A 16610-nucleotide genomic window follows, 5' to 3' on the forward strand; every position below is an offset into this window, starting at 1 on the left:
GGGAAGGTTGTAAAAGGGAAGCATACTGGTAGACCAAGTAAGACATCAAAGCATCAAGATAGAAAACTTAAAGCAATATGTCTTGAAAACAGAAAATGCACAACAAAACAAATGAGAAACAAGTGGCCGGAAAGTGGAGTCAATGTCTGTGACTGAACTGTAAGAAATCACCTAAAAGAAATGGGATTTACATACAGAAAAGCCAAACAAAAGCCTTCATTAACACCTAAAAAGAAAAGAACAAGGTTAAAGTAGGCTAAAGAAAAGCAATCGTGGACTGTGGGTGACTGGATAAAAGTGATCTTCAGTGATGAATCGCGAATCTGCATTGGGCAAGGTGATGATGCTGGAACTTTTGTTTGGTGTCTGTCCAATGAAATTTATGAAGATAACTGCCTAAAGAAAACATGTTAATTTCCACAGTTGTTGATGATATGGGCCTGCATGTCAGGTAAAGGCACAGGGGAGATGGTCTTCAATAAATGCCAAAGTCCACATTGAAATTTTGGACGCTTTTCTTATTCCATCAGTTGAAAGGATGTTTGGTGATGATGACTTCATTTTTCAAGATGATAATGCATCTTGCCATAGGGCAAAGGACGTGAAAACTTTCCTTCAAGAAAACATATAATGTCAATGGCATGGCCTGCAAATAGTCCGGATCTCAATCCATTTGAAAATCTCTGGTGAAAATTGAAGAAAATGGTCAATGACAAGGTTCCAACCTGCAAAGCTGATCTGGCAACAGCAAGAGACAGTTGAAGGCAGATTGATGAAGAATACTCTTTGTCATTAGTTAACTCCATGCCTCAGAGAGTTTAAACCATTATAAAAGCCAGAGGTGGTGCAACAAAGTAATAATGGTGCAGTGTTTTCTAATGATTCCATAATTTTTTCCTCAGATTTGAGTGATTCCATATTTTTTTCCTCTACTTGATCTAAAAAAAAAGCAATTGTGACTGACCACAACTATTATATTTGTTTCTTTTTTTATTGTTTCTTAATGCCAGAGGGTTGACAGTTTGAGAAATGATAGTTTTGTGGCATGTCTGTGATTTCTTTTTTTTCTACAAAATTAAACATTTGAAAGAACATCTTCCAAGAGTGGTGATTCCATAATTTTTGCCAGGGGTTGTACACATCACCCTGTCTCAGTCTAATCTGCAGCATTTCTCTCTCACTGATAAAAATACGGAACAAAACATGTCCTGTAACAGTTAAATTGCGACTACGACTGCAACGTGGGTTTGATGTCGACTTTTTTATTTTATTGTATTTTTTAACTCAGTAATGAAAGTTATTTAAAATTTAGCGAATTACAATTCTTTACAATACAAAACATACTTAAATAAAAGTAAAATTACAGGTTATAAAATCTACTTTAAAAAGTACAAGTACACAAAAAACTACTCAATTACAGTAACACGACTAAATGTAATTCGTTATTTTCCACCTCTGTATAAGCCAAACTATGAAAATGTGTGAAAAACAAGTATAAGTAACATCTGTGCCAACATATAAAAAAAATAATACATTTTATTTATGGGCGCCATTCAAAACACTCAAGGACACCTTACAATACAAAACATCAGTACGTAATAAATTACACAGATTAAGGGTAGGCGAGGTTAAATAAATACGTCTTAAGACATGTTTTGAAACTAGGGAATGAATCAATGGTGCGAATGTCAGGAGAGAGAGAGTTCCAGAGATGTGGGGCAGAGTAGCTAAAAGCTCTAGCTCCCATATGAGGTAGACCAAAAAGGAGAGAGTTACAATAATCAATTCGAGATGTGACCAGGGCATGAACAAGAACATCAGCACTTCTAGGAGAAAAGAATGGACGTAGACGATTTATGTTACGTAAATGTAAATAAGCGGATCGTGTGATATTGTTAATATGTGCATGAAATGAAAGATTGTGAGTGGAAGGAGAGACGACTGAGTTCTTCATCATCACTGAGAATTTGTTAGATTTTGAGAGAGGAGATTTTCTACCTTTAAGAAGAATTTCAGTTTTATCAGCATTTAATGTGAGAAAATTGTAAGAGAACCATGTTCTTAATTCTATTAGACAATCAGAGAGAGATGGAGAAAGAACAGTAGTCGTGAGCACAGTGGACAGGTATAGCTCGGTGTCGTCTGCATAACAATAAAATTTAATGTTGTATTTCCTAAAGATACGTCCAATGGGAAGCAGGTAAATTATAAATAGTAGAGGCCCCAAGAGAGAGCCCTGAGGGACACCACTAGTAACAGGAGTTACTGTGAACATACTGTACACGTCTAGAAATGTATGAAGAAAACCAATCAAGCACAGTATCACTAAGACCAATACATGCTAGCCAATCCAATACATTTTATTTTCAATTCACTTCCACTATTAACTGATAGCATTCACTTACATCAGGCTCTAAACCTCTTGGTTCTACCCACCATTCACTCCACTATAGATAATCCCATTATTTCCCAGTAATAGTTTAACCTAAAGATTTATACTTTTATTATTACTATTTACTTATTATGACCTATTAATTACACAGTATAATTCATTCATTGCTAAACATTTCTCCCCAACACTGTGAGCATCATTTCTGTAAAATGTGAATGCGCTGGTGTTTTTTGAGATTACTCTGTATATTAAAACTCTTTCCACACTGTGAGCACTGATATGGTTTCTCTCCAGTGTGAATGCGCTGGTGTATTTTCAGATCACTCAGTCCATTAAAACTCTTTCCACACTGTGAGCACTGATATGGTTTCTCTCCAGTGTGAATGCGCTGGTGTATTTTGAGAGCACTCTGTCCATTAAAACTCTTCCCACACTGTGAGCACTGATATGGTTTTTCTCCAGTGTGAATGCGCTGGTGTTTTTTGAGATTACTCTGCCCATTAAAACTCTTTCCACACTGTGAGCACTGATACGGTTTCTCTCCAGTGTGAATGCGCTGGTGTATTTTGAGATCACTCTGTCCATTAAAACTCTTTCCACACTGTGAGCACTGATATGGTTTTTCTCCAGTGTGAATGCGCTGGTGATTTTTGAGATTACTCTGTCCATTAAAACTCTTTCCACACTGTGAGCACTGATACGGTTTCTCTCCAGTGTGAATGCGCTGGTGTATTTTGAGAGCACTCTGTTGATTAAAACTCTTTCCACAGTGTGAGCACTGATACGGTTTCTCTCCAGTGTGAATGCGCTGGTGTTTTTTGAGATTACTCTGTACATTAAAACTCTTTCCACACTGTGAGCACTGATACGGTTTCTCCCCAGTGTGAATGCGCTGGTGTATTTTGAGATCACTCTGTCCATTAAAACTCTTTCCACACTGTGAGCACTGATACGGTTTCTCTCCAGTGTGAATGTGCTGGTGTATTTTGAGATGGCTCTGTCCATTAAAACTCTTTCCACACTGTGAGCACTGATATGGTTTCTCTCCAGTGTGAATGCGCTGGTGTATTTTGAGAGCACTCTGGTACCTGAAGCTCTTCACACACTGTGAGCAGACGTTTCCTTCTTCCTGTGTGGGACTGAGAGAGGTGTTAATGCTGACAGTACCAGAGGACGTTTGCTGATTACTGGAGCTTCTGGTGGGCGTCAGATCCTCATGTTCAGTCTTAATCTTCACCAGAGTCTCATATTTATCATGGTTGCAGCTCTTGATGTGATTGTGGAGCTGATTTTGGGTTGTAGAGGAACGTGGACACGAGGAGCAGCAGAAATCCTTGTTCAGTTCTGAAGCAGAAAATAATCAAATACATTTATAACATTATAAATAATAAATACATTTATAACATTATAAATAATCAAATACATTTATAACATTATAAATAATCACATACATTTATAACATTATAAATAATAAATACATTTATAACATTATAAATAATCAAATACATTTATAACATTATAAATAATAAATACATTTATAACATTATAAATAATCAAATACATTTATAACATTATAAATAATCACATACATTTATAACATTATAAATAATAAATACATTTATAACATTATAAATAATCAAATACATTTATAACATTATAAATAATCACATACATTTATAACATTATAAATAATCAAATACATTGATAACATAAATAATAAATACATTTATAACATTATAAATAATCACATACATTTATAACATTATAAATAATAAATACATTTATAACATTATAAATAATCACATACATTTATAACATTATAAATAATAAATACATTTATAACATTATAAATAATCAAATACATTTATAACAATATAATCAAATACATTTATAATATTATAAATAATCAAATACATTTATAACATAAATAATAAATACATTTATAACATTATAAATAATCACATACATTTATAACATTATAAATAATAAATACATTTATAACATTATAAATAATCAAATACATTTATAACATTATAAATAATCAAATACATTTATAACATTATAAATAATCAAATACATTTATAACATTATAAATAATAAAGATTGTTAGTAAATGTTAAACTGAGATCTGATGATAAAGTCCTGTACCATGATGCATCATGAATGATTAATTTCTTTAGGTTGTCCACTATGGGAGGCACTCTAGAACTCTCTGCTCGACTCTTTGCTGGATCTCTTCTCTCTGTGAATTTCTCTATACACAATACTTTCATTTTTCTTCTTGAATTCTATGTGTAATCGATCCCTTCTGTTATGTTTGTTTTGTCATTGTACATCGACCTTGAGTTTGCTGAAAGACGCTATATAAGTTAAACTTATTGCTATTATTATTATTGTAGTTTGTGTGGTTCTTAACACCAGATCAGCTGCTGTCTCTATTTATCATGGCTGAACAGATTCTCACAAGTTGGGCTCGACGGTTTTCTTTATTTGTGTAAATAGAGATTAGAGTCGTTTGTGTGACTGTGAGGGTTTAGTGGTGCTGTTAGTGTTAGCAGGGCTCTAGACTAACGTTTTGCACTGGTTGCACTGGTGCACCTAACTTTTTTTCTTAGGTGCACCAGCACAAAAGTTAGGTGCACCCAAATTTTCGACCGCATCGCATTTAACACCGCAGTTTTACAGGTTCACTTTTTTTTTTTTTTTTTAAATCACTGTCCATACAGGCAATATTGACTTGGAAATAACTAACAATCTGGTCAACATGGCCTCGTCTGATGATCTGTTTTCTGCTGCCTGACAATGAAGGGCAGTGGGGAGAGGGGACACTTGAGCAGTGCATTTATCGCGGCATGTAATGTGTTTTATAGATGCATTGGGCTTTTTCAGCCTTTCAATTCGAAATGTATTAGAACCAGTCACAAATACACTATTGCCGGCCACTGTCTTCTTTACAGTTAATTATAGTATTACAGACTAATTATAGCACACTTTTAAAAATTATAAAAATAATAGAGTAAATGTGTATGTATGTGTGTATATCTATTTATATGTGTGTGTATATTTAAAATGATATGTATATGTTTGTGTGTGTGTTAGAGTGTAATCTTAAATGCAGTGCATTATATCATCGGCTTTACTGAATCTTTTACACAGATTCCCAAAATCGCTTGCGGTGCACTCACTGTGTATTTTGACTACATGTATTGTAATATATTTTGGTCTTTTAGTTATTTTTATATTTTACTTAACGAAAATATTGTCGTGTTTTTACTTTCACTATCGCGGCACTTTACCGCTAGCATTAGCCCCTTACTACCGTAGAGGGTCGGCTCACCTAGCCGCTGTCCGGTGGGGATGCTGCGGGTCTTTTGCTGTGCGGTGGTGGAGGTGTGGGAATAAAGGCACACGACAGGGTAGAGTCACTTTAACTGTTTAGTCAGGACTTAAGTGAGCGTTACAACACTTTACACCGCCGAGCTCCAGAACCCGAACTTCCATTCTGGGGACATCCGGCGAGTCCAAACGCACGTGTATAAACCTGGTGCTGCATTCTGATTGGCTGAGCTGAATGTCGCTCACATATCACCGCTACAATATTGTCCCGCCCTTCACTATCTCTGATTGGTTTAGACCATGATATTGGCCTAATGTGTGTCTGTTGTTTTTTTTTTCCCTCGGACGCCTGGTCGCACCGGTGCGACCTGAGATTTTTTTTAGTCGCACCATTGAGAAATTAGGTCGCATGTGCGACCAAATTGGTCGCACTCTAGAGCCCTGGTTAGTATTAGTGATAGACACAAATAAATTCAATAATAAATGTTATTTTTACTTACTGAGTTCATCTTTATCTTCAGGTTCTTCCTTCTTCACAGGCTTCATCTGGAAACCTCCACACTGTTGGTCCTCTGGGGTGAGGTGTTCCTCAGAGGTGACGTGTTCCACAGGGATTAAAGATCCTTCACCTGAAATTCATCAATATGTGAAGAAGAAACTCTACTGTACCATACTGTACTGTACCATACTCTACTGTACCACACTGTACTGTACCATACTGTACTGTACCACACTGTACTGTACCATACTGTACTGTACCACACTGTACTGTACCATACTGTACTGTACCATACTGTACTGTACCATACTGTACTGTACCATACTCTACTGTACCATACTGTACCGTACCACACTGTACTGTACCACACTGTACTGTACCACACTCTACTGTACCATACTGAACTGTACCATACTGTACTGTACCACACTGTACTGTACCATACTGTACTGTACCATACTGTACTGTACCATACTGTGTTGTACCACACTGTACTGTACCACACTGTACTGTACCATACTGTACTGTACTACACTCTACTGTACCACACTGTACTGTACCATACTCTACTGTACCACACTGTACCGTACCACACTGTACCGTACCACACTGTACTGTACCATACTGTACCACACTGTACTGTACCCTACTGTACTGTACCACACTGTACCGTACCACACTGTACCGTACCACACTGTACCATACCCTACTGTACTGTACCACACTGTACTGTACCACACTGTACTGTACCCTACTGTACTGTACCACACTGTACTGTACCACACTGTACCGTACCACACTGTACTGTACCACACTGTACTGTACCACACTCTACTGTACCATACTGTACTGTACCACACTGTACTGTACCACACTGTACTGTACCACACTGTACTGTACCATACTGTACTGTACCATACTGTACTGTACCTCACTGTACTGTACCATACTGTACTGTACCTCATTGTACTGTACCACACTGAACTGTACCATACTGTACTGTACCACACTGTACTGTACCACACTGTACTGTACCATACTGTACTGTACCACACTGTCTGGTGGAAACATCGCAAATTGCTCCACATTTACTTACAGAAGTAACTTCCATCTTCTTCCTCCTCCTTTTTTATTAGTTTCTCTTGGAATCCTTCATTTTGTAGATCTATGGGGGTGACGTGTCCCTCCTCTGCTGACTGCATTATTAAAAGATCTGACAGACAGACGGACAGATAGACAAATGTACTTTATTCCCTATTAAAGAGAAATCCAGGAATACTCTTTCAGACTGTTTTAACTGTTTATTTTTTAATGCTGTGAGGCTGTAAACAGAGTGAAAATGTTGAAACTACTGTGGGACAGCAGCATCAGACAGAAAAGACTTCTAATAGAACTTTTTGGGTTGGTTTCACAGACAGTGATTAAGCCTAGTCCTAGACTACACAGCATTTTGAATGGAGATTCTCTATTTAAAGCTAAATGTAGTCCTGGACTATAAGCCTTAATCCCTGTCTGGGAAACAACCCTTTGAGTTTGGTGGAAGTGGTTTTGTGGCCCAAAGTGAAATGATTAAGTCTGATGTTCTTTACATCTAGTTTCTCATCCACTCCCAATAACAGTGCTGTACTAATACTTTTAGTAAACAAAGCTACAAGAACTCGCTGTTTCTATCAAACATTACAAACTGTAAACAAAGCTGAACATGTGACGCGTTTATATCAAAATGTTAGATTTAATAATGAATAAACTCTGAATCCGTTACAATCCACTGATTCATCGGTTCAATGAATCGGTTCATCAGTACTGAATCATGTGTGATGCTAACAGTTAGCGGAGCAGCTAATAGTTTGTTTGTTTAAATAAAACTGGAGTTAAAGCTCCTCAAATCCTCACAGTGATGTTTTATTATAAACTCTAGTTTTATTATTAATTAGAATGTGGTTATAATTAAATATAAGGGTTATAATTAACTACATATTTTACTTACAGATGAGGCTCTACAGTACAAACACAGCAGCTTCTTGTTCTTCTTATGATGTTTAATGGCGGTTGGCAGAACAACTTAAGACGCACCAGCGTCACCAACTGGACTGGAGTTGAACAGCAGCTTAGCAGTAAAACATCTCCATTAGCCCTGTATCTCTCAGCTACAGTGTTGGGGGGAACGCGGTACAGTCACGTGATTACTTTTTATCTGTAACGAAGTCATGTAACGCGTTACAGTTACATATTTGTAATGACATTACAGTTACTGTGATGAGGGATGAGTCGTTCGCGAACGAACCGATTCTATTGAACGACTCTTTGAAATGAACTAAAGGAACCGAGTCGCTCCTCTAGTATAAGGACAAATAATTAAGGAATAAACTCGTTTAATGATGTTAAATCTGATTGGTTCATGGCGTGTATGTTTTAAAGCAGAAACAAACACAGGCACATCTCTGCACAAGAGAGGATTTTTCTGAAACTAAATAAATAAAGTAAATAAATGGAATTTGTTTGTAGATGTGATTCCAGTATGTGAGTCATTCTAGAATTTGGGGTACATTCCATGTCCAATGATAATAATTATATTTATTCTAACTATTTTCTTTAAAAATGTCATATTTTACCTATTAATGGAAAACATGTTGTAATATCACAAAAACATTATGTGCATCCTATGCTTCATTTAGCTTGAAATTTGTCATGATGTTCCTAAATGAACAGTTTTTGCTGTGTCCGTTTTTTAAGTTGAGGGTGCCTTGGTTTCAAAATAATGAATAAAATCATTAAGGGCAACAACATCTATTTTTTTATTTATTTAAAAAGTTTAAATACTAAAGAAAAATTATATTTTTTAAATTGAGTTTCTCTTTTAAATAATTTAAATATCTTTATTTATTATTGTCCGCAAAAGTTCTGTCAACTATGTTACTAACAGAACTCCACTCAGCAACTCAAAAATGGTTTGTTCTAAAACTATGTGACCAGCATTACATGATATCATTTTTCTCTGTGGAGGGTATATTGAACAAACTGTGGTGAATGTCCTCTTATTTTTTAAAATATTTTATCTATAATAGAACATTGTCAATGAGTATATTAATTGACCGTCAACTATGTTACATACATTGTCATGGTTACAATTTTTTTATAATTTTAATTAAAATGTATGTTCAAATTAGACATTATTCTGTTCAAGAAATGACATGTGGTCAGCCAGGCAAGGTCTACCACTGAAGTTATGGGTCAAAATAGGGAAATTGTCAACTATGTTACCTGTCAACTAAGTTACCTAGTAGTCTACATCTACTGTCCCTTTAAAAAAAAAAAAAATAATAATAATGTTTAAGCTTTGCAAATAGTGGCTGTTACACTAAAGGAATATATTAACTTGAATCACTGATTGTTCTATTGAGAAAGAACATTGTTTTTGTACTTTTTTGGTGATGTGAAATGTACCCCAAATTATAGAATGACCCATACAGTATTTGTTTGGGTTTAGAATGTAACGTGAAAGTAAAGTAATGAGGAACGAGATTACATTTTCCAGGATGTAATGAGTAAAGTAATCCCATTACAATTTTAGTTAAGTAATGAGTAATGAGTAATGGATTACTTTTTTGAGTAACTACCCCAACACTGCTCAGGTAGCTTTAGAGAGGACTACAGTCAGTCCTAGACGTTCTTCCAAGCAGTTTCTCTAATGTCATGTTTTGTTTTCCAACTCACACATTCACACCAGTAGAAGCTTAGAAATAACACTACAAACCAACTAGTCTATAAGCACAAGAGGATCCACAAGAGGATCCACGTACAGAGGACTGATTCAGGACTTCGTGGACTGGTGTCTGCAGAACCACCTCCAGTTAAACGTGGGCAAGACCAAAGAGCTGGTGGTGGATTTCCGCAGGTGCAGACCCACTTTACCATCAGTGAACATCCAGGGAATGGACATTGAGAGAGTGGACTCTTATAAGTACCTGGGTGTTCATCTAAATAACAAACTGGACTGGTCAGTTAACACTACTGCCCTTTATAAAAAAGGTCAGAGCAGACTGTACCTACTCAGGCGACTGAGTTCATTTGGAGTGCGGGGGGGACTCCTGAGGACTTTCTTTGATACAGTGGTGGCATCAGCCATCTTTTATGGAGTGGTATGCTGGGGCAGCAGCATCTCTACAGCGGACAGGAAGAGACTAGACAAACTCATTAAGAGGGCCGGCTCTGTCCTGGGGAGCCCCTTAGACCCAGTGCAGGTGGTGGGAGACAGGAGGATGCTAGCCAAGCTCCAACGACTCCCACCCCATGCATGAGACTCTGGCAGCACTGGGCAGCTCCTTCTGTGACCGGCTGCTTCACCCCAAATGTGGGAAGTGGTCCTTCCTTCCAGCTGCTGTTAGACTGTATAACCAGCACTGCTCCAAGCAGATCACACACACACACACTTTAAATTATTCATAACAATGTTTGACTTTTTTCCCCATGTGAAATTATTACAATGTGCAATATTTCTCCCAGGTGCAATTATTTGTCATTATTGTAAATATTTTTCAGAGTTTTTTTCCTGACTTATTATTATTAATTTATTATTATTATTATCATACATTGTTCCTCTTATTGTCTATCTTTTTATGCTGAGTGCTGTACTATCCCTTTGCTGCTGCAACGATGGGAATTTCCCCACTGTGGGACTAATAAAGGATTATCTCATCTTATCTTATCTTTATAGACGGTGCTGTTTATGCTTTTAAACTTGAAAACATGAAGAGTTTTTTTATTACAACAAACACAACATCAATTAATAATGATAAAAATAAAATAATAATAATAAAGTCACAAATCTGTACCCAAGTAATAAGCTGTAATTTATTTCTAGCAGCACTAGATGGTGACGATGTCTGTACAACATTTTGAACTTCACTTTAAAAGTCAGTTGAAGGTGTTTTACTGTAGTAAGAATGAAAGTATGAGCTGATCTTTGTCTCATTGTGTAGCTTTGATGAAGAAAAAGCCGCTGGGTCAGTGTGTAACAGGAGGTTTGGAGTGAAGGTGGGTGTGTGTGGATAAAAGCTTCCAGCACCTGGTATTCCCAGGCGGTCTCCCATCCAAGTACTAACCAGGCCTGACCCTGCTTAGCTTCCAAAATCAGGTGTTCTCATGGTGGTGTGGCCGTAAGCGAGAGATGCTATAATCAAGCTGCATCTTATAGACGTCTGTCGTTCAGCCTTTCACTCCGCTGTGTGTCGTCTTTTACTTTCTCTGTTCTACACGGAGCTTTTCAAATAAAAGATCCTGAAACAGTGACAAAACACACAGAGAACATCAGCTGCTGCTGCTGATCCTCTTTCACCTGCATTTAGTACAAAAACACCACAACAAATCATCTGGATTCAACCTTTTCTTCACTAGGATTTATATGAACTGGGTTTTATGCACTAGAAGATGGTGGGATAATTAAACGTAAATATGAGTATTTCTTTTAACAAAGGAGTTTAGCTACCACTAATTTGGTCTATAGATAAACACAAAGAACAAAGACTCATGATGATAGAACAATGCAACACTGTTCAGTCCACAGCCCTCCATTCACACCTTCTCATGTACATTCTGGTTGAGGACGGTTCATTATTTGCTAAGTGGAAATCATCTAAACACTAGAATTTTGGAGTGTAGACCTAGAAGTGTTAAAGTAAGAGGCCATTCATTTATGAAAACTTTGCAAACACCATAAAGACCAGGGTAAAATTCTTCCACTTGAAAGTAAAAGTTGTTTTGTGTTTATTAAAGTAGATTAAACTTGAATAATAAACAAAAACAGATTCAGATCTGAGGTTGGTACATTACACCACATTACATTTGATGATTAATGATCATATTCATACCATCATGTACATTTGATAATTGAAGTAGAACAGTTCTAGTGGATATTAGTAGAAAATGAAACACGACTTCAGTCACAAAAACGTAACTTCTATGTGACCGTACTGGTGTCTATTAAAAATGCTGCTTCCAGTAAAACTTCATCTGCACTATAAGCAGCAATATGGGTCATCCTCTTATGTGAATGCGCTGGTGTGGTGTACTTAAAGGATATTCCTTTCACTAAAATTCTTTTCAGACAGTGAATGGTGATACGACCTCTCTCCTGTGTGAATGCGCTGGTGTTGTTGAAGAATATAATGTGCAATAAAATACTTCCCACACTCTTAACAGTGATGTAGTTTCTCTATGTGAATACGCTGATGCCGTTTGAGATTATTTTCATGAGCAAAAATCTTTCCACACACTGAGCAGTAATACGGCTTCTCTCCTGTGTGAATACGGTGTTTTTGAAGGGTACTATGTTCAGCAAAACACTTTCCACACTCTAAGCAGTGATACAGTTTCTCTCCTGTGTGAATACGCTGGTGGTTTTGGAGGTTACTCTGTTGAGCAAAACTTTTTCCACACTCTGAGCAGTGATACGACTTTTCTCCAGTGTGAACACGCTGGTGTACTTTAAGAGCATTACTGTAAGCAAAACTCTTTCCACACTCTGAGCAGTGATACTGTTTCTCTCCTGTGTGAATACGCTGGTGTAATTTAAGAGCATTACTGTAAGCAAAACTCTTTCCACACTCTAAGCAGTGATACTGTTTCTCTCCTGTGTGAATACGCTGGTGTAATTTAAGGTTACTGCTTTGAGTAAAACTCTTTACACACTCTGAGCAGTGATATGGTTTCTCTCCTGTGTGAATGTGCTGGTGTCTTTGGAGCGTACCCTGTTGAGCAAAACTCTTTCCACACTCTGAGCAGTGATGAAAGTTCTTCATGTTTATGCTTTGATAAGACTGTAGAAACTGTTTCCTTGGAAAGCAACAGAAACAAAGAAACAAGTCGATTCATTAGAATTACTTTTACTACATTAATACCACAATAATATTAAACTCATCACCTAGTAATAAAAACATTAAATTCACTTCACGTCTAAGTGAGAATCTGAATTCAAAGAACATCAGGATAAAATACTTATAAATACTGCAGAGATTAATAATTAAATAACTATAAATAACTTGATATAAATAAAGATATAAGAGATCTGACTTTCTCAACATCAGTCCTGCACCAAGCAAATCTAATCCAGTTCATGACAGGACTAATAATTAGCTCACAAGTGTAAATCTTTGGTGTGCTGGGAGTAAAAAAGGCTTTAAAACACCACAATTATGAGCATAAAGCTATTTTAAACAGTCTGAATACATTAACCTAATGATATTAAATAACATAAAATATAAAGAACAACAAATGCAACATAAATGTAAAAGAAACAAACAAGAAAACCCTTTACCTTCCTGTTAGAATCCTGGCAGTCACTTTAACAAAGCTGGTGTCTCCAGCAGGTCGTTTCTAATGAAGAACGTGCAGAAGAACCTTCTTACCAAGTGACTCAGCTACAAGTCTAGAGTTTAGTCCTTAAATAGAGCTGAGGACAAAGACCCAAGACCAGTTAAAAACTCTGCATTGGTCAATCATCAGCCAACCATTCACACCTTCTTGTGTGAAGTACTAGCTCATTATCTATGGAACGTGTGCAAATGAAGTAGATGGAGCCACAAAGCATGATGGGTGAAGTAAATCTACACCTATTTATCTCAGCAGAGAAGTTATTTACATTTAATCCTAAACACAAACAAGGAATTGAAAGGCTTTTCTGTAAAGTGAAATGACATGAACTTAGATAAAGCTTTTATGATAAGAATCTAAGTCATGTAAAATGCTGTATGTATATTTGTGTGAATTAGTTTCTACTGTATATGAGGAACAATAAGAAAACTATAAGAGGAAACACCCACCTATAGATTTATCTGTATTTATGGTGTAGAAATATGTGAACTGTTGGACTTACTGAAGCACTTTCTACATTCTGAGCAGTGATACGAGCTCACTGAGGAAACATAAAGATTAATAAAGGGAAGGAAACAAAACCTGAAAATAAGAGCTTTACCTTCCGTTTGAATCCTGTTCAAACTGCCGAGAATGAGAGCAGTTCATAACTACAGGAACACAGACTGTACTTGTACTCGGTCTGTTTACCTCCAGCAGCAACTGGAACCAACGCCAAACAATTTAACTCTACACAGGGATGCCAAGTCTAGCACAAATATTCACCTCTAAGTCTGTCTAAACCCGTCCTTCACATTCTAAAACTAGTAGACCTTGTTCATAGATATGTGAGCACAAATCCTCATTAAAAACATTTTGTACAGTTTGCAATGAAAGCTTTTAGACAGCCATGACACATTTTGAAAGAAGCCCAATTTGGCGGGAAAATCACGAGAGTTGCCAGGTTCAGCCTAATGTCTGGTCTAAAATCAACCCTGAAGCTGAAACTAGCCCAGAATCAAGGGTGTCACAGATATTGGTGAAATGGCAAATGATCGATCAGTACTACTAGAGAATCTTTTATTATTAATAATAATATACTTTCATTTTACATACTGATTGATACTTTTTTGTGATGTATTTTGTTTACATTGGTATTACAGCTAGTAATATTTTATCATTAAACTATTAGTCATTTTATAATCGTCATTTTACATCCGGCCCGCGAGACATCCCCAACCGGCCCGCATGAGGTTTGTGGCAATTAAAAATTAGATGTAAATAAACGTACATCAAACATGCATTACAACAGGATTGATTTTGACGGGAACGCTATATCTTTAAATTACCGTAAGTTTTGATTTACGTGTGTGCGAGTGTTTCCAGCTTCACCATAATGAGAAGCCATATAACTGCACAGAGTGTGGAAAGAGTTTTACTCAAAGTAGTGACCTTAAAGTACACCAGCGTATTCACACAGGAGAGAAACCGTATAACTGCACTGAGTGTGGAAAGAGTTTTACTCAAAGTAGTGACCTTAAAGTACACCAGCGTATTCACACAGGAGAGAAATCGTATAACTGCACTGTGTGTGGAAAGAGTTTTACTCAAAGTAGTGTCCTTAAAGTACACCAGCGTATTCACACAGGAGAGAAGCCATATAACTGCACAGAGTGTGGAAAGAGTTTTACTCAAAATAGTGACCTTAAAGTACACCAGCGTATTCACACAGGAGAGAAACCGTATAACTGCAGAGTGTGGAAAGAGTTTTACTCAAAGTAGTGTCCTTAAAGTACACCAGCGTATTCACACAGGAGAGAAACTGTATCACTGTTAAGAGTGTGGGAAGTATTTTATTGCACATTATGTTCTACAACAACACCAGCGCATTCACACAGGAGAGAGGTCGTATCACAGTTCACTGAAAATAACTTTAGTGAAAGGAATATCTTTTAAGTATACCACACCAGCGCATTCACATAAGAGGATGACCCATGCTGCTGCTTATAGTGCAGATGAAGTTTTACTGGAAGCAGCATTTTTAATAGACACCAGTACGGCCACACAGAAGTTACGTTTTTGTGACTGATGTCGTGTTTCATTTTCAAATATCAACTAGAACTGTTCTACTTCAATTATCAAATGTATGAATATGATCATTAATCATCAAATGTAATGTACCAACCTCAGATTCACACAGGACAGAAACCATATTACTGCTCAGAGTGTGGAAAGAGTTTTATTCAAAGTAGTGACCTTAAAATACACCAGCGTGTTCACACAGGAGAGAAGCCGTATCTCTGCTCAGAGTGTGGAAAGTTTTTTACTCATGAAAATAATCTTAAACGACATCAACAAACTCACATGGAAAAACGACATCACTGTTAAAAGTGTAGAAAGTATTCTTGTGCATTATTCTTTCTAACAACACCAGCGCATTCACACAGGAGGTAAAGCTGTATGGTTTTCTTTTTCTAGAACTGTTCTACTTCAATTATCAAATGTACATGATGGTATGAATATGATCATTAATCATCAAATTTAATGTGGTGTAATGTACCAACCTCAGATCTGAATCTGTTTTTATTCTTTATTTAAGTTTAATCTACTTTAATAAACACAGAACAACTTTTACTTTCAAGTGGAAGAATTTTACCCTGGTCTTTATGGTGTTTGCTAAGTTTTCATAAATGAATAGCCTCTTACTTTAACATTTCTAGGTCTACACTCCAAAATTCTAGTCTTTAGATGATTTCCACTTAGCAAATAATGAACCGTCCTCAACCAGAATGTACATGAGAAGGTGTGAATGGAGGGCTGTGGACTGAACAGTGTTGCATTGTTCTATCATCATGAGTCTTTGTTCTTTGTGTTTATCTATAGACCAAATTAGTGGTAGCTAAACTCCTTTGTTAAAAGAAATACTCATATTTACGTTTAATTATTCCACCATCTTCTAGTGCATAAAACCCAGTTCATATAAATCCTAATACAGACTGCACTGACATGTTTTAAAATTACATTTAAAAATAAATA

At 36.5% G+C, this 16610-nt stretch overlaps 1 protein-coding gene and 1 pseudogene across 1 annotated transcript; both read right to left on the reverse strand.

Moving 5' to 3' along the window:
* Positions 1–1933: 1933 nt before the first annotated feature.
* Positions 1934–3449, reverse strand: LOC134326553 (zinc finger protein 180-like; the record flags this gene model as incomplete). Its single annotated transcript, XM_063008727.1, has 1 exon — positions 1934–3449. A coding segment is annotated over one exon (861 nt), but the record flags the coding sequence as incomplete, so codon positions are not given.
* Positions 3450–11280: 7831 nt separating this feature from the next.
* LOC134327239 (5S ribosomal RNA) lies at positions 11281–11389 on the reverse strand (annotated as a pseudogene).
* Between the last annotated feature and the right edge of the window lie 5221 nt (positions 11390–16610).

This window comes from Trichomycterus rosablanca, chromosome 14 (assembly GCF_030014385.1).
Source record: "Trichomycterus rosablanca isolate fTriRos1 chromosome 14, fTriRos1.hap1, whole genome shotgun sequence".
Taxonomy (NCBI): domain Eukaryota; kingdom Metazoa; phylum Chordata; class Actinopteri; order Siluriformes; family Trichomycteridae; genus Trichomycterus; species Trichomycterus rosablanca.